At 36.5% G+C, this 23,539-nt stretch overlaps 1 protein-coding gene and 1 pseudogene across 2 annotated transcripts; both read left to right on the plus strand.

The window, feature by feature from the left end:
• The first annotated feature begins 1,091 nt into the window (after nucleotides 1–1,091).
• Nucleotides 1,092–22,647, plus strand: LOC149142490 (nuclear transport factor 2B-like). Of its 2 annotated transcripts, none has more exons than XM_089449849.1 (2): nucleotides 1,092–1,713; nucleotides 21,946–22,368. In XM_089449849.1, exons 1-2 carry the CDS (start codon nucleotides 1,417–1,419, stop codon nucleotides 21,973–21,975), a joined length of 327 nt encoding a protein of 108 aa, XP_089305975.1. In that variant the 5' UTR covers nucleotides 1,092–1,416; the 3' UTR covers nucleotides 21,976–22,368. The 2 variants fall into 2 exon arrangements, with proteins under 2 accessions (XP_089305975.1, XP_089305974.1); XM_089449848.1 differs by having other exon boundaries at nucleotides 1,110–1,713; nucleotides 22,297–22,647.
• Nucleotides 2,100–3,009, plus strand: LOC149142491 (uncharacterized; annotated as a pseudogene).
• Nucleotides 22,648–23,539: the final 892 nt, after the last annotated feature.

Raw genomic sequence — 23,539 nt, forward strand, 5'->3', positions numbered from 1 at the left:
TTGTTAAAGGAGGAAACAACATTCCTTAATGGTGTAAGGATCATTCCTGGTATACTATAACCCTAGTGAAAGTCCATTTTCCAAATTCCATTGGGAAAAAAATCTTTTAATAAAAGTTTAATACTTTGAAACCGGTATGCTTAAGTTGAAGCGACACACGAATTATACTTTGATATGGTTTATGGATTTGAAGATGGATGATTATTACATTTATGGCAGGTTTATTTAAAAGGGAGGATTCAGGATTATTATATTTATGGAAACATTGTGTGAGGCATATCCATCTAGATAAGATAAGGGAGAATTGATGACTATTATATTTATGGAAACATTGTTTGAGGTATATCCATTTAGATGAGGGATCTTACTCACTTATTATTAGAGCAAGAGTATTAAGAGGAATCAACCTGTACTTCTTATTATGGACATGCTTTAACAACATGAACTCGACTAATTGAATTAACCTTTGAAATTTTTGACTTAAACAACAGGAACTAGATCAATTGAGCTAATCTTTTAACTTTTGACTTAAAATTTTTTAAACACAAAAAAATTTACATTTAAATTATTATTTTAATATTTTTAGTAATAAATTTAAAATTAAAATAAATTTAAAAAAATTGTAATTCAATCCCTTCATTATATCTAATCACTATTCTTACTATTTACCCACATTAAAATAATAAAAAATGGTTAAAATCAATTATTTTGCAAAAAAATTTCCATGCCAATACAAATAATAAAAATTAGAAATAAAATTATATTTATAATGAAACTATGCCTATATACATATTGGGTATCTTTAAAACACCCAAATATATAGGGTATATTTGAAATTTTTTCAAAGTCAGAGAGATGACTTTTTCAATAAAAATTATAAATAAAATTCTATTTATAATGAAACTATGCCTATATAGATATTGGGTATCTTTAAAACAACCCAATATATAGGGTATCTTTGAAAATTTTTCAAACTGAGTGAGATGACTTTTTCTTCCACCACCTGTGACAAAGGAAATGCATTTTGATTAGCCCTCATGAAACCCCGCCCAACCGTATAGGTATCATGTCCCTGTAAGATTGTGGGGCCTGACATATCCGTTCCATGGGGATTTAGGTGGGCACATCTACCTAATGGCCGTTCCCCTCCCATCTCCTCTCGGGTTGGTTGTGGAGGTTTGGGGCTTCTCGTAATAAAAGGGGGGTTTTAGGTTGATCGATTCTGTTCTCCACTCACGTCGAATGCTCATCTCAAACCTCTCGTCTCCAATCACTCTCCTCTCCAAGTTTGTTATTTAACCCGATACCTAATTCACTAAGCATTTGTGGTTGGAGGGGTCGACCCTGAACATAACAGTCTGTCTTTCTCTGGTGAACCCTCTGCGAGCGAGAAACAAGAGGACAGGGCAGGGCAAAATGGATCCAGATGCAGTGGCGAAGGCATTCGTGGGGCATTACTACAACCTATTTGACAGCAACAGGGCAAACCTGGCGGGGCTCTACCAGGAGGGATCGATGTTGACCTTCGAGGGAGAGAAGATACAGGGCGTGCAGAACATAGTGGGGAAGCTCACCAGCCTCCCATTCCAGCAATGCAAGCATAACATATCCACAGTTGATTGCCAGCCTTCAGGTCCCGCTGGCGGCATGCTTGTATTTGTCAGCGGCAGCCTGCAGTTGCCCGGGGAACAACATCAACTGAAGTTCAGTCAGGTAAATGCTTCATTTCCCTCCCTCCACTTTCTTTCTTGTTACTTATCGTGTTACGGTTTCGATCCTCATCGTGTTTATCGCATGCACATTTAATTTATAACTCAATTTCATTAGCCCTTGATTGAAGAATATGTGGATGATCGTTAATCTGAGGTCTAAATGATTAACCTGTTTTCATTATTGTTGTTTTCGATATTGACAAACCAGATGCCAACGTTGGGTTTTTGCTTTAAGCTACATGTTTATCTAGGATTTTAGTATTCCGGGCCAATAGGCAAGCTATGGTTTTTCTTTTTCTGTCGACTAGCAAAATGGGGCTTTGGTGATCCTAGATTGTGAGCTCTCTTCCTGGAGAATTGCATCACCGTCCACGCATGTGATTGTCGCTTCTAATATCCTTGGGGAATTTACACAATAACGTAACGGCCGATCAATATGGCCTCTTGATTGCAACAGGGTATGTGAAAACTGCGCTTTCTCAATCATCTTGATCTTCTGAAGAGATATGGCATGCTACGCCAATATTATGGGAGCCTCAAGTATTCTTGGATACAGGGAAGTTTGTTTAGTCATGTAAATTACAAGGTAAATACACCAGTGGGTTAACACAATCGGTTTGAATGGATTGTTTCAAGGTGAAGTTTTGCTATGAGGTTTGAGTTCGGCTGAGTCCCACTGGGTTACTGTTATGGCTGGTGAGTGAGCTGTTCTCCGTCTGGGGAAGAGGGGGATTCCACGGGGTTTGATGTAAGCAAGATATAGATGCTTAATATAGCAGGGCTAGGCATTGAGTTAGGCTGGCTTCCATGTATACTTTTCAAATGTCAGCACAAGCGTCACTCTTAGCAAAAAAAGTCCTTTCTTTCTCCAAATTCTTATTCATTCTTGCTTGGTCTAATCAACTTTCAAAACTCGCCAGTTTTATTACCTTGGGATGGTAATTTGTTCCTGCATTTGACAAGAGGCAATTTCAGGGTCAATTTGTTTCCTGCCAATGTCCTTTTAATGTAGGCAACTAATCTCTGATTTATATAAATAAGGCTAGGAATAATGGCATCTAATTGATTGATTGTACAACGTTCATTTAGAATGTGAAGTGCCTGCTGGAAAACTATTTTTCTTTAGATGCCTTTGATGTTTAGGGTAATGTGGATGGGGAAGTGTTTTTTTGTCTTTTCTCTTTTTTGAAAGTGCTTCCTTTCAACTTGAGAGAAGCATTGCAACTGGTGTGAAGAAGTCATTGCAACTGGCCTGAAGAAGTTATGCACCACAAGTGGGCCAATTTTGTGGGCAGAAATCTTTCATTAATCTTCGTGGGAGCTATAACATCCCACCGTTTTCAACATTAAATAAAAGGTTAACAAGAGCTTCATTAAGCACCAATATCTTTATGCTAAGTAATTCTGTTTGAGTGTTAAATCCACAGGCTTCCAGAAATCTATCATTTATTTGAAATAGAAGTTTCGGAATCATTACCTACCAACCTAATACTTGCAAATGTTTTTCCGAAGGCATTTTTTTTAATTCCATTTAGTTTTAATAGGAAATGAGCACTGATGTGATTAAAAGTTAATTTGAGCATTTTGAACTTAAATCATATTGTCTGAAAAGTTATATGGTAACCAAAAGAAACAAGATATTGGTGGAGGATGTCTAAGTTAAAATCTTTAAGATATATGAATATTTTTAAATTCACTTCTTGTTTATGTCGCTGACACTTGTTTTACAATTTCTTACTTTTCGAGTTCATAATTCAATTCAAATCCATTATAATATTTCAAATGGAACATCTTACTTTTGAGTTTTCTTAAATGTAGCTTTATGAAATTTTAAAAATCATGACAAGTAGCTCCAATAGTTGCAATCCTCGAGTGCCATAGCAACGAAAGGATGACAACTTTGGAGAAATGAGGGAATGATAGATAATGAATACAATTGCAGTAGTGCAGTGCTGATTGAGTGGAAGGGAAGAAATAGAGAAAATAATTAAAGAATGAAGATGTAGAACTAGGTATGTGAGTATGGGATAGGGATGCAATTATTTGAAATAGAAGTTTTTGGAATCATTTTTCTACTAAATATTTTCTCCTAACATTAACCAATCAACTCAATATTTTCAAATGTTTTTCTAAAGGTATTTTTTGAAATTCTAGTTAATGATGTTTAGTTTTAATAGGAAATATCTAAATGCCTTGACACAATGTCATTGGACATAAAAGACACAAAAATATCAATGTCGTTGGACATAAAAGACACAAAAATATCAATGTCATTGGACATAAAAAAACACAAAAATATCAATGTGTGACACAAAACAAAATGACCTCCAAAACGACACATGGAGGACATGCTATATATATAATAAAACATTAATGAATTACACATACAAAAATGGAATATAGAAGGATGCCTTGATGTCCTTCCCAATCAAATTATCCCAAGTTGGAGGTTGCTAGATTGATTAGCCAATAGAAAGTTCAGACTGAATCTCTTGGCACCATAACTCATTTTGATATGTATCTTTTTTTTTTTTTTTTTTTTTTTTTTATAATAAATTACCATGGTAAAAACTTGTAGCCAAGATTAACTATAGGAATGAATAGGCAACTTCAACTTGCCTTTTCTCTTGAAGGGTTATTATTAATTAAGTAGTTCTAAGAATCATTGGACTTTGACCAATACCAAATGTTTTTCTTTTATTTCCAACCTAGATATAAAGTGCACTAAGAACTTTTGGCGTGGAGTAGAAGTAACCAAAAGTATTCTTTTTTCTCCTTGCCTAACATGAGCCTAATTAGTAAGCTTGTCTTAAGAAAATATTGTTGGTTATCAAATCTGATTAGAGAGGCTTAATACGTATCTAGTTTTAGTATGTCCTATATGTTTGAGAATAATGCAATCTATTTGGAAGTTGTGGGCAACAATTCATTTCAATAGAATCATAATTTGAAAATTATGGCTTTTAAACGTGATCATCGCTTTTTTGCGTCTATTCTCTACTATTTCGGAGGGACACGTCTAAATTGTGGACAAACTGATGGCACGTGTTGAACATGTGTCTGGCACATGTCTTGTTCACATGTCCTCATGAATTTGTGTCTAAATGGTCCTCATTTGGATGTGTCAGGTAACTTAGGGAAATACGAGTATTGGAATTAACTCACAATGGTAGATGGAAAGGTTTGTTAGAATTCCTGTCATTGATGATTGCAATATGCTGAAAATAGGCCAATAGTTAGTAATTGATGTATTATTAGACTCCATTGGATATCTCCATGCCAAGATTTATTCCCCTTATGCTCAATTGTATGTATATATATGCATGTATGTATATATATAGGGCAGTGTGTCAATCCACGTGACATGAACTAAGTAAAAAAATACGTTTTTATAACGTTTCTTGCAATTGGTATCAAAGCTATTTGGCTTGTTTGGAGCTTGCATAAAGTTGTGAGTGTAGTATGTGTGGAGCTTGTGTAAAATTGTGAGTGTAGTATGTGCAGAGCTTGCATTTAAGCTATGAGTGCAGTATGTATGGAGCTTGCACAATGTTGTGCATGTAGTTTACGTAGAAGTTGTGTAGTCTATGTGGAGCTTGCCTAATGTCGTGTGTAGTTAGGAGAAAATCTTGCAGTCATCTTCAAAAACACAAAATAGAAGGAAGAGCACTTGATTCAAGAATTATTAGACTTTGGTGTAACAGCTTGAACTTTGAAGTAATAGCCCATATTTTGTGCTAGTCATACGTGTAAGGAAAAAGGATGGCTTCTATGGACTTTGTGTTGTTCATTAAATAAGCTTACTGTTAAAGAAAAGCTCCCCATTCCATTTGTGGATGAACTTGATGGTGCTAAGTATTTCTCCAAGCTTGATCTGAAATCAAACCATCTCTGAATAATAATGAGAAGACAACATCCCAAGACTACTTTTTGTACATATGAAGGCTTGCTTCCAAAACTATCACATCATTACAAGGGTTCTTAGGTCTTGCAAGTTATTATAGAAGAATTGTAAAAAACTGTCTAGAGGTTGTTGCTTTGCCAATAGTTTTGTTGAAAAAAGTTGCCTTTAGAGGGAATGATGTAGCAAAAACTTGTTTTAAGAGGATAAAGACCTTAATGACTTCTGTACTTCACAAAACCATTTGTGCTCAAATGTGATGCTTTATGGATAGGGATAGGATTATGAGTTGTGTTTATATAAGAAAATCACCCCATTGCCTCCAAAAGTCAAAGATCTTGGAGAGAAAGCAAAATATACACACAACAATGTTATCAGAACTGAACCGGTGATCGAACCGAAAAATCTTGTGGACCGGGCACTAGTCGGAACCGGACCGGAACCGGTAAAAAACCGGAAAAAGAACCGATTACCAAAAACACATAAATATTTATATTTTAAAGAAAAACATATATATTCATGTGCATCTGAATCCAAACCATTTATATACAAATATGCAAAAGTTTTCATTTACATAGCATGTAAGGGTGTGCATAACCAAAATAACATCGAGTGCAATCCATCTCTGAACCGAAAATGCATCAACAAATAGGGCTCTAGATGGCCTCTAACATTCAAAAAAATCATGCTACATCAAATGCCTACATATCATCAAAATCATTGCCTATATTGGGGTCTTTGCCATCAATATAACCATTTAGGCATTAAAATAAGATAGAAAAAACGTAGCATGTCATGTCAAGATTTTGTTTGAGTGATGGGTACATTTTTAGTAGAGTCATGGTAGAGGAGTTTGACAACCAATGCCACTATCATCAAAGTACATAGAGGGCTTGGTGCTCTTTATTAAATACTAGCTCCATACCCTCGTACATGACAAAATCCAATGGAAATGTTGCAATCCCCCCAATCTTGAAATCTTGAAAAATTGTTAAGTCTGCTGGATTTTGAGTGAAATCTAAAATTCTACTTTCTCCATATGAAATCCAATGAGGTTGGAACCACTCTCAAACATCCTGAGCCATTTCATGGTAATGATAAAAATTTAAGTAAAAGGATTAAAATGAAAATTTAAGGAAAATCATTTTCCTTAAATTTTCATTTTCATCCTTTTAATTTAAGAATTTAACATTACCATCAATTGCATAGCAATACTAGGGCCATAGACTTGATTATTAGGTCGAGGGTCATAGGCTTGAATATTAGGCTAGTGTAGGGAAGATAAGAAGTGTGCCAACTAACTAACAAAAAATAAAAAAAAAATAAAGGCAATTTTTTTTCGAGTTGTCTTTAGTGCGATTCTTTGGAAGCTTAGTTTCTCTAAAATCCTGCAGGAATTTATTGAAATCACAAGTTTGATGGGTAACCCCTGCATAATCGAAGTGCCGTAGATGTTTTTCAGGGTGCTGAATCCATATATACAGTCAAAAAACCAGTTTAAATAACACAAATCAAGATTTCACCTCAATTTTTCCGCTGGATTCCAGCACTGGAAAGTCCAAAAAGTCGCACTAAAAACAATTCCATTTTTTTTGCACAAAACCGGCCTTGAACCGGTCGGTTCAGTGAAATAGGCCGGTTCGGTACCGAACTTGTCATTTCCAGTTTGGATCAGTTTTGCCTCCAAACCGGTTGGACAGACAGGTTTTGCCGAAACCGGTTCGGTTATGATAACACTAACACACAAGAAGGAAATGTTGGTAATCATTAAAGCCTTGTTAAAATCGAAACAACATTTATTGAGAGCCAAATTCAGAAATTCTTTTTCAAAATGGACCACAACAACTTGAAATATTTCGTGAATTAGAAGTTCTTATCATCAGAATAATAACAATGGGTCAACAAAATCCAAGTTTTTGACTTTGAAATTCTGTGTAAGAAAGGCATGGAAAACCAAGCTGTTGATAACTTATCAAGAAAAGAAGATAGGGATGCTACGCTGTTAAATTTCAATAATAACTTCCAAATGGATCTCAAATGTTCCAATTGGAGTATGTGCAAGATCCAAAAGTCAGGAAGTTAATTGAGCTCAAATTTACTTGAGACAATGATATGCTTTGGTATATATAAGGAAATAATATATTTACCCAACCCTTCCAAATTCAAAATCCAAGTCTTAAAAAAGAACCATGTTTCTTCGATTGCAGACTATGTTGGATTTTTCAAAGCATACTGCAATATTCAACAATCTATCTTTTGGAAACGAATGAAGGTTGACATCAGAATATGTGGTTGAATGCAACATCTATTAACACAACCTGCAGGTCTTCTTCAACCCCTTATATCTCAAATAAGAAATCGATTGAAGCGTCCTTGGATTTTATCACAATTCTCCCCACCTTAGAGGGGAAGGATAGCATATTTGTAGTCATAGAGATTAACCAAATATGCCAACTTATTGAAATATCATTTAGAGCTATAGAAAGTCAAATGGTCGATAGCTATGTGAAAAACATTTACAGATTCCATGGCTTTCTCAAAGTTATCATTAGTGATAAGGACTTTAAATTTTTCAGCAACTTTTGGAAGGAATTGTTTCGCTATGTGGGGAACACATTAACTATTGGCATTTCAGACTATAAATAAATGCCTTGAAGGATAACTAAGGGATTTTGTAAATGATCATTAGTTGTAGTGGCACAATTATCTACAACTTGCAAAATGGTGGTACAACACCACTTGTCACACATCGCTAAGAATGCCCTCCTTTGAAGCTTTATATGGATATCCACCATCATCAAGAAAGGAGTATGTTGTCAGCGATTTCAAAGCTCCTGTTGTGAATATCAACGTAGCCACTTATAATGAAATCTTTTGTATCATTAAGAATAATCTCAAGCAAGCAAGGAACTAAATAAATCAACAAGCTGATTTCAAAAAAATGATTTGAAGTAGGAGATTGGGTGCTCATTTGTCTCAAATGTACAAACAAAACTTACTCAAAAATTACAAAAACCTTAAATAGTGCCCAAGTTTTATGGCCCTTACCAAACTTGGAAGAAAGTAGGTCATGTAGCTTGTGCTTTAGATATACCAAACAAGTGGAAGTTATGTTGTGTTTTCCATTTTTCATGTTTGAAGAAAAAGTTGTCCAACAACCTCTTTCGCATGTGAAACTAGTACTAAAGCCTGTGGATATCTTAGGAAGACATTAGAGTATTGAAGAGGACTAGTGATACGATGGGACGTAGATCCACAGGAGCATGCATGGATAGATGAGGAGCATGGAATGACTGAGTTGTCGCATGGTTTGGTTGGTGTGCCTTTGTTTACTCATGAGAGTGACTCAAACTCAATAGTGACACTTCCATTGATGGTCTTGATGCATTCATACAATAGATTGATGCGGAGGACTAGTTAATGGCATTGTTTTCTTGATGCTGATTTCTTTTAATGACATAGTTTTCATTGCTCATTTTTTGATTTTGGCTGTAGATGGATATCAGAGTCTTTTGACTCTTCATTATTGTTGAGTAATTTTAATTTACTATTTCAGTATCTACCAATGTTATCAGAACCGAACTGGTAGCCCCCCCTAATTGGGAATTGGTCAGAATCAGATCAGAATCGATAAAAAGCCTGGAACAAAAAGCTGGTCAATCAAAAACACAAAATATTCAAATTTGAAAGAAAAACATATATATTCATGTGCATCCATATGAATCCAAACCATTTATACATAAATAAGCAAAAGATTTCATGTATATAGCATGTAAAGGTGCACATAACGAAAATAGCACCGAGTGCAATCCATCTTTGAATTGAAAATGCATCAAAGGAACAGGCTTTAGATGGCCTCTAGCATCCAAAAAAAATCATGCTACGACAAATACTTACATATCATTAAAATCATTGCCTATATTGGGATCTTCATTATTGATATTACCCTCTAAGCATTAAAATAAGATAGAAAAAGCTTAGCATTTCAAGTGAAAATTTTGTTTGTGTGATGGGTACATTTTTACTCTTTAACAGTATACTTGTTAAGAGTTCAAAATGTCGCCTGTGGGAATTGAACCTGGGTGGGAAGGATAACAAGCATTCATCCCGACCGCCTTAGATGTACCTAATTGACTTATACTACTACTTTTATTAGGTTGAACAGTAATATTTAAATTAGTCACGATTGTATATGTAGTAGAACATAAAACCAATGAAACAACAAAATCCTTGGAAGGCAATGGCTAATCATCAGAGTTTGAGTTACTGTTGATGAAGATTAGAGATAAGAGTCAAGATCTCCTTTGGATTGGTCGTGGCCGTGTATTCAGATTGCATAGCTGCCACATTGCCCAATGTCTTCTCCATCTTTCCAGGTTGTTCCTACGCTCCCTTGTCATCACTTCTCTCTTTAGACCTCCAAGTTTCATGGATGAGGTTATATTCCTCATCGATGAGGTCTAGTCTCCCATCTAGTTGGTTTAGTTTGTTGGGAACTTCATTTTTGTTGCATTTCTCCCATCTCCAATATCATAAAATTTCCTGATTTGATCTGCATTTCCTTGGATGGCCTTTGCGATTTCTATTGTTTTTTTCCCTCTCTCGTTGTGCCTTTTGCTAACAATTTTGCCGTGTTTTAGATGGGTGAATGTCTTTAGATAGATTTTTAGAGCCCAATTCTCAGCTCTTAGAGGCTCTATAAATGGTCTGCATTCAAATATTAAAATCTGCCGCACATTTGAGATCAGAATTACAATATTGGTACCGGGATAAGAATTGCCCTATTGGAGCTACCAGTCTATTCAAAATCAGACAGATCAAGAACCACAATATAGTAGACACATTGCCAACTGAGGGAATCCATACATCTTCTTCTACTAGGTTCTTTATGATAAATGAAGATGCCATTGACATTTGACGTTTTTGAAGTAGTGGATCCTTTAAAACAAAACCTGACCTCTTACCTGGTACATCTTGCACTCTTGCTTTCTCTAGAGATTTCTCTCATCAATGATGCCATGTCAGTCCTTAACCTTAATGACATTTTTGTTGCATTTCTCCCATCTCCAATATCATAAAATTTCCTGATTTGGTCTGCATTTCCTTGGATGGCCTTTGCGATTTCTATTGTTTTTTTTTCCCTCTCTCGTTGTGCCTTTTGCTAACAATTTTGCCGTGTTTTAGATGGGTGAATGTCTTTAGATAGATTTTTAGATCCCAATTTTCAGCTCTTAGAGGCTCTATAAATGGTCTGCATTCAAATATTAAAATCTGCCGCACATTTGAGATCAGAATTACAATATTGGTACCGGGATAAGAGTTGCCCTATTGGAGCTACCAGTCTATTCAAAATCAGACAGATCAAGAACCACAATATAGTAGACACATTGCCAACTGAGGGAATCCATACATCTTCTTCTACTAGGTTCTTTATGATAAATGAAGATGCCATTGACATTTGACGTTTTTGGAGTAGTGGATCCTTTAAAACAAAACCTGACCTCTTACCTGGTACATCTTGCACTCTTGCTTTCTCTAGAGATTTCTCTCATCAATGATGCCATGTCAGTCCTTAACTTTAATGACATTAGCATGAAAATTGGTGCAGACAATCCCCATAGAAATATTGGTACCTCCTTAAGGGAGAATAGTACTACAAACTTTTCAGCATCTCTGATTTCTGCATTGAAAGACTGCAGACTTGATGTGGAGGAAAGTGTGTAGAGAGTCAAGATGATAAAGACATGCACATGCCATATCTCCAACAAGCAAGGGTTGTAGATTGGGATCTTGATTAAAGAGTTTAGCACAAATGTGGATGCCAAATGTGATTTCCACACTCACAATATAGAGTAAAATAGTAGCTTAAGATCTATTTCGAAATCTTGTGGGAGCTCCCCCCTCTCTTTCCCAGAATATCTGGGGGAATTTGTGTGGAGAGTCAAGACGGAAAAGACATATGCACATGTCATATCTCCAACAAGTAAGGGTTGTAGAATGGGATCTTGAATAAAGAGTTCAGCACAATTGTGGATGCCAAATCTGATCTCCAGACTCACAATGTATAGTAAAATAGTAGCTTAAGATCTACTTGAAATCTTGTGGGAGCCCCCCCCTCTTTCCCGGAATATCTGGAAGAATTTGTGTAGAAAGTCAAGATGACAAAGGCATATGCACATGTCATATCTCTAACAAACAAGGGTTGTAGAATGGGATCTTGAATAAAGAGTTCAGCACAATTGTGGATGCCAAATGTGATATCCACACTCACAATCTATAGTAAAACAGTAGCTTAATATCTGCTCGAAATTCCGTGGGAGTTGCCCCCTCTCTTTTCCAGAATATCTGGAGGAATTTGTGTAGAGAGTCAAGATGACAAAGACATATGCATGTCATATCTCCAACAAGCAAGGGTTGTAGAATAGGATCTTGAATAAAGAGTTGAGCACAATGTTTTAAAACTCTGACTTTGACATCGACTCGGCCAAGGGTCGACTCTGACTTTGACTCCAACTCAGTATCGGCTCGGCCGACTCGATTTCAATGACTCGGTCGTTGTAAAAAATACATTAAATATTTTTTTTATTTATAAAAAACATAATTTTAAAGATTTTCATTCATGTTTCCAAACACACAGCATTAGAATATAGATGGAAGACAACATATGATCAAAGTAGGCTCATGAATATATCCATTATATCAAAATGGCACCCAGTGCACTGTCCAATACATACATGATCAAAACAAAAACACATAACCAAGGAGGCTAGAAATGGCCTCTACAACAAAAGTAAACTGTGACTAGTACTACTGGCTAGTAGCTATTGCTAGAGGAGCCAAGATCATGTGGATCAATCTCTGGATCATCATCAAAGTCAGACAGGGGGCCCCATGGCTCCTCATCATCATCTCCAACTGCAACTGTAGAAGTGGTAGCACTAGCAGGCTGTGCAGCAAATGCAAGCTGAGATAGACGAGATATGCGCTTCTGTCGTGGTTGAGCAGAGGAAGTGCCTGCAATTGGAGGACTTGCTGGCTGTGAGGCTGAGGCTGGTACAAGTGGATCAGGATTTGCATTCAACTGAACATTATGTTCGAGTGATGCTATCGTCTATAATTCAAAATCCATATCCTCATCAGAAGCAAACTTTGTTGGATGACTCTCCACTATCCAACTTTCAAATTATAAACCATTTAACAAAAAAACTATTAAGAATTTGAAAATTGAAATTTTTGTTTACCTGGCTCATTTGCTTCTCTTGCATTCTTTGCTAGGTTCTTCCCAAAGGCACCCAAGGCATTGGTGAAGTTTGTGACCTGTCGGTGTATCTCCAGCTGATCAGACTCCAATGGGATCATGCAATCACTGCAATCAATCAGTCCATCTCTAACCTCCCCCCTCAAAGCTCCTGTCTCCTTAGCTTTATAATGATACCGTGGTTCAAAAAATACCCAGCTACATGTATAGGGCGATGGAGTTGATTGTTCCATCTTTCATCAATGATTGCCCAAATGGGCCCATACTTAGCCACTTTATCCTTGTATGCCCTCTTTATTTGCTCCTTTGCTTGATCCATAGCCTCATAAATGAAGCCCATAGCCAATCTTTCCCCATCCACCAACCGCAACACCTTAACCAGTGGCTTAGCAAGCTTCACAATCTCTGCTGCCTTTCTCCAAAATATTTCTTCATTAACTTTCTTTTTCAATTCTTTGCCTTCCAGTTTGTGAGACCACTGGCTTAGATTCCATTCTTCACTGGAAAACATCTTTTGCAAGTTTCTATGTTGTGAAAGCATAGATTGCAATGTCAAAAAATGAGTAGCAAATCTAGTGATTGTAGGCCTAATAATGTCCCTGCCCCCAGTGTGTTTCCTCATGAGGCTCAAAATCCATGAATGATTGTAGATAAATTTTGTTATGCTTTTGGCATGATCTACAGTGTTTTTGACCCAATCTAATTTTCCAATATCCTCAAGCATGAGGTCTATGCAATGTGTAGCACATGGGGTGCAAAAGATGGTCTTGTGTTTTTCCTCTAACAGTTTACCTGCAAGAACATAGTTAGAGGCATTATCTGTGATGACTTGAACAACATTAGCCACCCCCACCTCCTCAACAACCTGATCCAGTAGCTAAAACAACAATTGCCCATATTTTACCTTATCAGATGCATCAATTGATTTTAGAAACATGGTTCCCTGTGGGCAGAAGATAAGAAAGTTTATGATGGTATAGTTTCTTTGACCAGTCCATCCATCTGACATGATGGTACATCCTGTTCTTGCCCATGAGTCCTTGAAATCTTTCAAATAGTCATTAATGGATAAAATTTCATTCTGCAAACGATACCCCCTTAGCTCATGCATAGTAGGGCCTTTGAAGCCTTTTCCAACAGCATGTATGGCATCAAACATAGGCTCATAATATGGTGAATGAGAAGCATTGAAGGGGATATCAACATCATACCACCATCTAGCTATGTAATCACAAGCAGTCTCCCTCAATTCTTTCTTCCAATGGTCATCTAAAGTGGGCTGCATTTGACTTCTACTAGCTTGAGGACCATGTGCATCTGATGGAGAGGAGGGAGTGAAATAACTTTTGATATTCATATCACCCTTTTTCATTCTACCCTTTCCCTTTTCTTGAATAGACTCAAAAGAGGGAGGAACATATCGGAAGGGGTTGGATGCATCAGTACAAGGGATAGAGGAAGAACCCTCAAAATCAAAATGGGGGTTGGTAGCCATCATTTTTTGTATATTCCTCTTCCTCCCAATTTCAGCCTCTAACTCTTTTTGCCTAGCCTTATCTTCTTTAAACTTCTCAAAGCTGGCTAACAATTCCTTCCTAATCTCCCCAATTTCTGGTGAGGTACATGGAGTAATTTGGCCTCTAATCCCCGCCAAGTGTTGTTTCAGCCTATTAATGCCCCCAGGACCTTCTTTAATTTTCCTATGGCAAAATTTGCAATGCATTTGACTTTCAACCATTTCAACATATGTCCAAGCAACATCTTTCACTATAGGTGCCATTTTTTGACTTGGAAATGAAAGCAAACAATCGGAAAATGAAAAAAAAATTTGATTCAATGTTCATTTCTTTCACAAAAAACACTCTTTAGGATTTCTAGATTTGCACATAAAATTTAATAAGCAAAAACAGATTTGTACAAGTGAAAAAAATACCTCCACACACAAATTGCCTCCTCAAGCTTGCTCCAAGAAACCAACTCCTCAATGCTGCTCCAAATGGCTGCCCAAGAAGCTCCCCACTCCAACTACAATGCTTGCCCAAGACTCCTCACTGTTGCTCCAAAAACAAACTCAACAACTCCTCACAAACTCTCATTGAAATTCTCACTCAAATGCATGAGATGGCTGTGAGAGAATGAGAGGGGTTGAGTGGGTTAAATAGGGTTTGGGAGAGGGTAATGGACCCCAAAGACCAACAAAACAAATACTAAAGTGCTTTGGAGTCCCCCACAATCAACAATTAATAATTAAAAAAAAACGCAGTTTTTTTGGTGCCTGGGCCGCTGTACGTAACCCAGACTGGTTGATACGGACTCGGCCGCGGTATTAACCCGACTGTCTAACAACTCGGCTGGCTCGGTATTAACCCAGCCGACTGAACCGGTTACTTGGCCGAGTCACAAAATTTAGGCCTGGCTCGGACCAACTCGGCCGAGTCGGTTCCGAGCCGGCGATTTTTTAAAACAATGGTTGAGCATAATTGTGGATACCAAATATGATCTCCACACTCACAATATATAGTAAAATAGTACCTTAAGATCTACTCGAAATCTTGTGGGAGCTCTCCCCCTCTCTTTCTCGGAATACCTGGAGGAATTTGTGTAGAGAGTCAAGACAACAAAGACATATGCACATGTCATATCTCCAACAAGCAAGGGTTGTAGAATGGGATCTTGAATAAAGAGTTCAGCACAATTATTGATGCCAAATGTGATCTCCACACTCACAATATACAGTAAAATAGTAGCCTAAGATCTACTCGAAATCTTGTGGGAGCTCCCCCCTCTCTTTCTTGGAATATTTGGATGGAGGGTGGCTCTAACACCGACCATAGTAGTGGCTGGTGTCCCAAGGAACTTGGCTGGATTTTTGAACATGTGACTTATGACCTCACAATAGGCAACATGCCTGGGTGGATGGTTCAACTGATTGAGCTAACCCTTGGTATTTTTTATTTGAAGGACACAGGGGTGGGTTTTTATTCACGTATGTTTGCATGGGTCACAAGATATTTAATATAATCTATTAGGGTGCAAATGCATGTTCGACTACTACCTTGAGGTGGATCCCATGCCTCTTGAAAAGGTCCTCATGGAAGTTGAACCTTGCCCATTGATGAAAAACTCCTCGCTCCTCACCAATGGATGCAACCCCTTTGGGTCGTCTATATACTATACTGGAAAGATTTTACTAGAGGCAGGCAATGAAGTAGTAATTGACAATTGTTGCTATAAGTAACGATGATGGCAAGGAAAGCTTCTTTACTACCAAGCCATATATAGAACTGTCGTCGCTAGCTCAGATATGCGCATAAAATTAGAGTGTAAAGACCACGCCTCTTGCTTGTGTTTATATCTTGTATATATGACACAACCTTCTTTGTCTGCGCAAATTGTTTTGCTTGAATCCCTCAACTTCCAATGTTCTGAGGGATTTTGATAAGATGTAATCTGAATTCTATCTGAAGTTGATGCCTCTCTTTGCACTTTAAATGATCTTAACTTCCTTCTCTGTTTATCTTTCCATGATTTCAACAACATATGTGAATCCATTTTTGAAGTGATGACCAAATTAAATCTCTGAAATGGGGTCGGAACTATTTGTAGTCTCCAACTTATTTTGTTCTAGAAGGCTAACTTTCAAATGTCATTTTTTTTGTGGTTCTTTGAGAACAAGACATCTTGTGCTGGAGTTTGCAAGACTTCAGAATCGGCTATGCATACCTCTTCTTTAAGCTTCATCTAGAAAAATCTGGCAGCAAGAATCATTTGTAGCAACTGCCAAAGCTTCATCTTGCCTACAAATAAGTTTCTGCATGAATGTGTCATTTTCCTCCATCAGCATCATCAGGAAAGATGTGTATTGTAGGTCCTCTTAATTTCTGTCTAGGCAGTGCACTTCATTTTCTTTTCAAGGAATTCACTTTTGTAGGAGGTTCTTGTTCACATTCTTGTTTATTCATATGCTTTTGATATTTAATCAACATGCAGCTAATATCCCACGGTAGGTGGTCAACTACTTTCCCTTAGAGACTCTAGTTTAATATCCCTTATAGGCAAGCATGTCTAGACTCTAGTTTTACTCACTTCAATAAAAAGATTCAATGTGAGATTATCTGAGATTTTAAGCTTTTTCAATCTGTAAGAATCGACCGTTTGATCATTTTAATGAATGTCTGGCTTGGAATGATAATCTTATTTATAAATTGTATCCTACAAGAGTATGAAGTTATGTCTGGGGTAATTTTTAAGTACCTTGGAGCCTGTTATCCTCAACATGTAGAAGTATAGGGGAAGAGCTATCTTGAAATGGGTGGGTAGTTTCCAAAAGAAGGCCCTTACAATCAATGGAAATAGAATCATCCTAATTGCAAGGACCAAGGCTTCCAAGCTTTTCTACAAGACTTGACACTTTACAAATAGTTTTAGTGAAGAATGAATCAACATTCTAGTAGCACCAACCTTGATCAATCCCTTTTTGTCATAGGGCATTATGCTGATAAAATCAGATGAAGAATGAACAAGAAAACTCATTTGTCCATTATGATCATAGCCTTGTGGGTGTGTTGCTTCATAATCCATGGAGGTGGGTCTGCTACCAAATTATTAGGATTCATAGTTTTTTTTGATGGTACTGAAAGTCTTGATTTGTTGCAAATGCCAAGATAAATTTTTGTTGCGTAACATCATCTAAAACCCCAAACTCTCTGAGGGACCCCTTTGTATTATTGATTAAATGATAGAAGCTTTACAAAGAAAAACAGAATACTACACTTTAAAAAGTATTTTTATTGACTGTTGTAACAAGCAACATAAAGAATATATTTCCAACCTTTCACTTTATTGTTTAGTTTTATGCCATGCATAGCTGGCTGTTAATGCAATCTGGGAGTGTGCATTTTTCCTGTTTGAGAGCACAGCTATCAGAACTGGAACTGGCCAAGTGATAGACCGGGACCAGACCAGAACCAGTTGACTAAAATACATGATATATGCAAATTTTAAATAGACACACACACACACACACTGATTCATGTACATTAATGTAAATCAAACCATTAGACAATATACATGCAAAGTTTGCGACTTTTCAGCTTTTTGGGCATGATGGTGAACAGACAGGAGCTGTGTTTTCAAGGCCATTACATATGGGAACTGGCTGAAGCTGCCAATTCCAGCCACTTTTTGTGAACCTCTCTGGATAAGTAGGTTCTGGTCTGGTCTGGTGGTTCTGATAACTGTGTGCGAGAATGACAGTTCAGTAGCTGTTTATACACGTGTGCAACTTCAAAATTCTTTTTCGTAGGAAAGATCTTCTACCTCAAAGCTATTTTGTAGTTCTCCTTAGATGCTACAACAAAGGAGCCAACAAATTGCTAACTTCTAGAAGCGCAGATATTGTTAGCAGTTTCTGTTGTATGGTCTCTCAATGACCTCTGGTTGATATATGGGTGGACAGGCAGATAATTAGCTTGATTGTGAACCCTGGTGTAACCTTTAGTATGCCATGTGTCCTGTTCACTATTAGCAGTAGACAGTGAAGCTAAATCTGGTGAAGCACCTCTCAAATTCTGCAGCATCCAAGCTGTGGACATGGATGTTAAACTCATCCTTCTGGTCCTTAGCATGATCTGTATTTTCATTGCTATTTTCAGAATCCATCACATTTGTAGACCTGCACTGTAGAAACTTCCAAGTTCTAAGATCCATATCCTTTGTTCTTCTTCATAAAGCTGAACACATTCTAGGAAACATTCGGGAGATTCTCCATTCTAAGTTTCCCTTAAGCCTCTATTCATGAGGAATAATGTATGCATTACTGTCCTATGCATCTAGGAAATTCTGTTATATGTAGTGTTTTTCCCGTGCTCTTCTACCAGTGTTGTGATCCTAACCTAAGTTTTTAATAAATTGGCTGAAAAACTGCTGTTATAACTGGAAAGGAAACATGCGAACTAAAGTCTGAACTGAAAATTGGATAACTTATTTGTGTACTGGACTGAAATGAGAACTGAATTTCTAAACAAAAATTTGAGAATTGTCAGTCAAGGAATGCTAAATGGCAAGACTGGGTGATAATTTTCTGCTCATTCTGTCATGGGAATTTTGTCCTTCTCGTACTAGAGTTGTTTCAACTCTCAAGGGAGAGAGATTTCATCATATCCTTGTACAATTTTTAGAGTAGTTTGGATGTTTCCCTTTTTTATCTCTATTATACAAAATTCCTAAACTGCCTACATGCCAATATCGGAAACTTGTGGAAAACTTTGAAATGCCTCGAAAACTTTCTGAGGGACATGAGACCCATAGGAAATCTAAAGAACCCTAATCCATGGAAAATGAAGACAAATTAACATCTAAATCATTTCTAAACCTGCCTACAAATTAACCTGTCATTTTTATTTTATTGCAAGATAATGTGTTGTTGTTATCTAATACACACACACAGAGTGTGTCCCCTAATGTTCTTGTTTGGGAGTGAGGGCATGTTTCCAGGTGTTCACAATTCTGAGACCGGTACACATTTCCATGTTTCATGCAACTTAGCTTTTTATCATGATGTTGATTAACAAGGAAAACATCTTTTATATGATATGATTATGTACTGGATTGATTGATTGCTTTTCTGTGAGATGTCCCACTGTTTGCTTAATTTGTATATGGGAGACAAACTTTTTTTGTATCTGGAGTTACACTGTATGTTCCCCCAATTTGCAGGCTGAAATTGTTAGTCTGGGTTCTCAGTATGCCCAGGTTGAAACTAAATTATAAAAACCCAAGACATCAGTTATCTAAAGGGGGTCACTGAGAGGAATCAGTTCTCCATATCCTGATTCACATAAAAGAGATGAGAAATTGGAACACATCCCTCCTGAGTCTGAAATTCAAGCATCTTCAAAGTGTGATCAGCATAGACAAATCAATACAGTTGAAAGTGGATGAAACCTCTGTATTTGACCTTGAATAGATGCCTTTAGGAAAAGTAATGTAAATTAGCCTTGTTTAGTCATACTGCAATGAGCATGGCATTAATTTTGACCTTTTATTTTTCTCTCGCCAAAACTGAGTATCCCATTGATGTTGTGGGCAATGTTATACAAGGATATAAACTTTCAGTCAGAATGGAAATTCCAAGTTGATTCTTAAAATGCACTCAACCACTTCCTAATTATTGATACTGGGTTGTTTCTGTTGGTTTTGATGTTTTACCAGCTAAATTCAAGTGAAACATAAAAAATGTGTCTTTAGTATTTACTAGGGTTTGTTCTTGTCAGAAAATCAACAGCAATTCTTGTTACTTCACACTATACCGGCTTTGTTGTTTTTGCCCCAAATGGGGTTATGCCATAAAATGATGTCCTCAAGTGTTTAGAACTAGGACGTTTTTTGAAAATTTAGAAGATACATAGCTGACTATGCTAACCTTCACATTTGAAGTTTGCTGGGTTTCTCTGTTTCAATAAAAAAATATTGATTAGTATAGGTCTGTTATGTGGAAGAAAATGGATCATCTTGTGTACAGCTGTTTTGGCTTCACTAATGAGTATATATTGTAATATTTTTAGGTAAAATCCTAAAATACTTTTTTGAGGGTATTCTCTTTCAATATTCCCTGCCAGGGAACACATAGAAGGCCGGGGAAAATGTCAGTCATAATAGAAATAGCATGGCCAGCAGGCAATTGTTCAACTGCTGGGGGCTTTATGATCTATATTTTAACGAAGACTATTTCTGGTGTAGTAAAAGCTCGATGCTTACGAGGAAAAACAATATACAAATGCCATTTAAGCACTTTGCCCAAAAGTGGGATTTTAACTATTTATTATTTATTATTCAGCTTATATGTTTAAATTAAAGAGCATCTTCTTATTGGCTTATCCATGCAAGCAATTGGGAATTTTGCTTTAGATGACTGATACAATGAACATTTGTAGCGTGCATATGATGTTCTATCACTTCTGGTAATTGACCCAACCATTTCAACTTGTAATTTTGCCATGACAAATTTTCATCTCTGTTTTCAGCTGTTGCTACTTGATAATGTGCCTGTAGTTATTCTTTTGTTTGGTTGCTGGATGAAGTAGGTCTTCAGTTTCTATTATCCTTGTGTATTCTATTTCTATAATATGAATTACTAAACGTACTGCAAAGAAATTCCACAATTCCATTATGCTTGCATATTTCATTTTCAAACCATCATGTGAATTGATTTATTATGTCTTATGCATTTTTCTTTTCTTTTTTCTTTTGTTCAAATAAGAAAACTTTGTGGTATTCCTCCTCCTCCTTGTAATAATATATGGATGGAGGGTGGCTCAACTGCTAGCCACAGTTGCTGTTGGTAACCAGAAGGGACTTGAATGGATTTGAACATGTGATCTAAGGCAGCTTGTCAGGCAACATTCATTGGGCAGATGATTCAACCGATTGAGCTAACCCTTGGGGCTATGACTGATATGTATCTATGCCATGGTTTCACTACTGGTTGATAATAAATTTAAGACTGTTGGCACTGATGATGAGGTCCATTCAGGATTGATTGACGTTTTGCTCTTTAACTGACCATTTTGGAGGCTTATATAAGCTTGAAGTTGTTTCTCCAAGAATGAAATTCCGATTTCATCATATGATTTCTTTCATCATGATGTTAAAGGTTGATGGTGTGATTCTTGCAGATAACTAGTCACAAGTTCAGGGATGGAGCTATAATGAATGGTCATTTCAGGTGTTGTTTAGACTTGTTTCTAAAAGAGAAACTGCTGGGGAAAGTTGAAAGTTATTGGCTACATGTAGTAATATACTGTCACAAACTTATGATGCACCTAATTATTGAGTTATTGCAATGCTGGGGCTGTGACTGCTATGTATCTATGTGCCATGCTCCAGTACTGATTGATAATAAATTTAAGACTCTTGGCACTGATGATGATGATGACCATTTAGTGTTGATTGATTTTTCGCATTTTAGCTGACCATTTTGGATGCTTACATATATGCCTTTAAGCTTGAAATTGTTTCTCCAAAAATGAAATTCTGATTTCATCATATGATTTCTTTCATCATGATGTTACAAGGTTGATGGCGTGATTCTCGCAGAGTACTAATCACAATTTCAGGGATGGAGCTATAGTGAATGATCATTTCAGGTGTTGTTTAGACTTGTTTGAAAACGAGAAACTGCTGGGGAAACTTATTGGTTACATGTAGTAATTTACTGTCACAAACTTATGGTGCACAACTAACTATTGAGCTGTTGCAAGAGGATTCGATACATTGCACTCCAGATTCTTGCCAATATGTAAATGATTATGTGTCTTCTTTAACACTCAAAAATACTTGTATACTTTATTAACATATAGGACTAATTAGTTATTTAATTTAAGTTTTACGTGCAGCTGATAGATATTGTTCCTTGTTTACTGCAGATGTTTCATTTGATGCCTACGCCAGCAGGAAGCTACTATGTTTTTAATGATATATTCCGGCTAAATTATGCATAGCTATGTTGATTAGTCTACTTTGGGAAATAAGTTTTTTGGATGGCAGTTTGATAAACAGCAGGATTAGGTTTGGAAGAATTTTTGGTTGAAAGTTCTACTAGAATGGATAGATTATGGATTCTTTTTGTCTTTGTAATGGGCAAACACGTTTTTCACCAGTCATGATATTGTGAAGGTTGTAAACTGAATGGAACTTGTAATTGTCTTTAGTTACATTGATTAAATTTGCCAGGGGAAGCTATTTATGATTATTCTCAGGTATTACCATTAAAGATATCCGGTGTATTACCTTTGACTGTTTTATTTGAAAATGGTTTTTTTTTTTTGGTTTTTTGTTCTCTCGAGGGCATGATCAATTTCATCCAGCAGATATATTAATCTGTATGACAACAAAATGTTTACAGTTAGTATGAAGAGTCCAATATGATCAGGGAATTGCTGTGGGTTGAATCTGCTTTGCATTGCATAATGCGATTTTCACATTTTCAGCAGGGAAATGACTATATATTTAGAACTCCAATACGCACATCATTAGTGGTAGACAGGTAGGCTTCCCCACTCCTACACATCTATATGCTAATCAGTATATAGATTTGACACGTGATGAAAGAGTGTTCTTGCATAAGGAATTAAAAGAAATTTCATCACATTACCATGCCTTTTAACAGCATCATGAATGTGACGTTTAAGATTTTCTTTGTTATGGTTTTAATTAATGTTGATAATATCAGCGATATTCGAAAATATATTTTCGGCAAAACGATATATCTCCGAGTAAATATCACGATATTTTCAAAATATCGGCGAATATTGCCATATTTTGAAAATATTGGCTATGTTTAAAAATCTGGAAAAAATTAATTTTTATGCTTGCTGATATTGCCAATAAGATGTTTTCTGGACCCTCGCTGATATTTTGCTGATACTGATATTATCAACACTGGTTTTAATATCTTATCAGTTATCGGTGAGGAGAAAGGTTATGCCACTTTATTATTTTTTTGCGTGAACTTTGGTTTTGTTGTTGTAAGATCATTTATAGTCAAGTTGCAGTAAGTTATGTGGGTTAATTCAGGTGGTTGAGTGCGTTGAGCTTTATATAAAGAAAAAGGAAGATATTCTAGGATTGCTATTCCTCTTTAAAATAAAATTATGGCAAAGGGTATTC

This window comes from Pinus tabuliformis, chromosome X, assembly GCF_031772625.1.
Source record: "Pinus tabuliformis cultivar Carrire ecotype Pingquan chromosome X, CPIR1, whole genome shotgun sequence".
Lineage (NCBI taxonomy): Eukaryota > Viridiplantae > Streptophyta > Pinopsida > Pinales > Pinaceae > Pinus > Pinus tabuliformis.

Bases quoted from the DNA above. Each gene is read 5' to 3' on its own strand.
- LOC149142490 (XM_089449848.1), top strand. From the start codon at position 1,417: ATGGATCCAGATGCAGTGGCGAAGGCATTCGTGGGGCATTACTACAAC. The intron at 1,714-22,296 runs GTAAATGCTTCA...TGTTTACTGCAG, and splicing joins ATCAACTGAAGTTCAGTCAG to ATGTTTCATTTGATGCCTAC.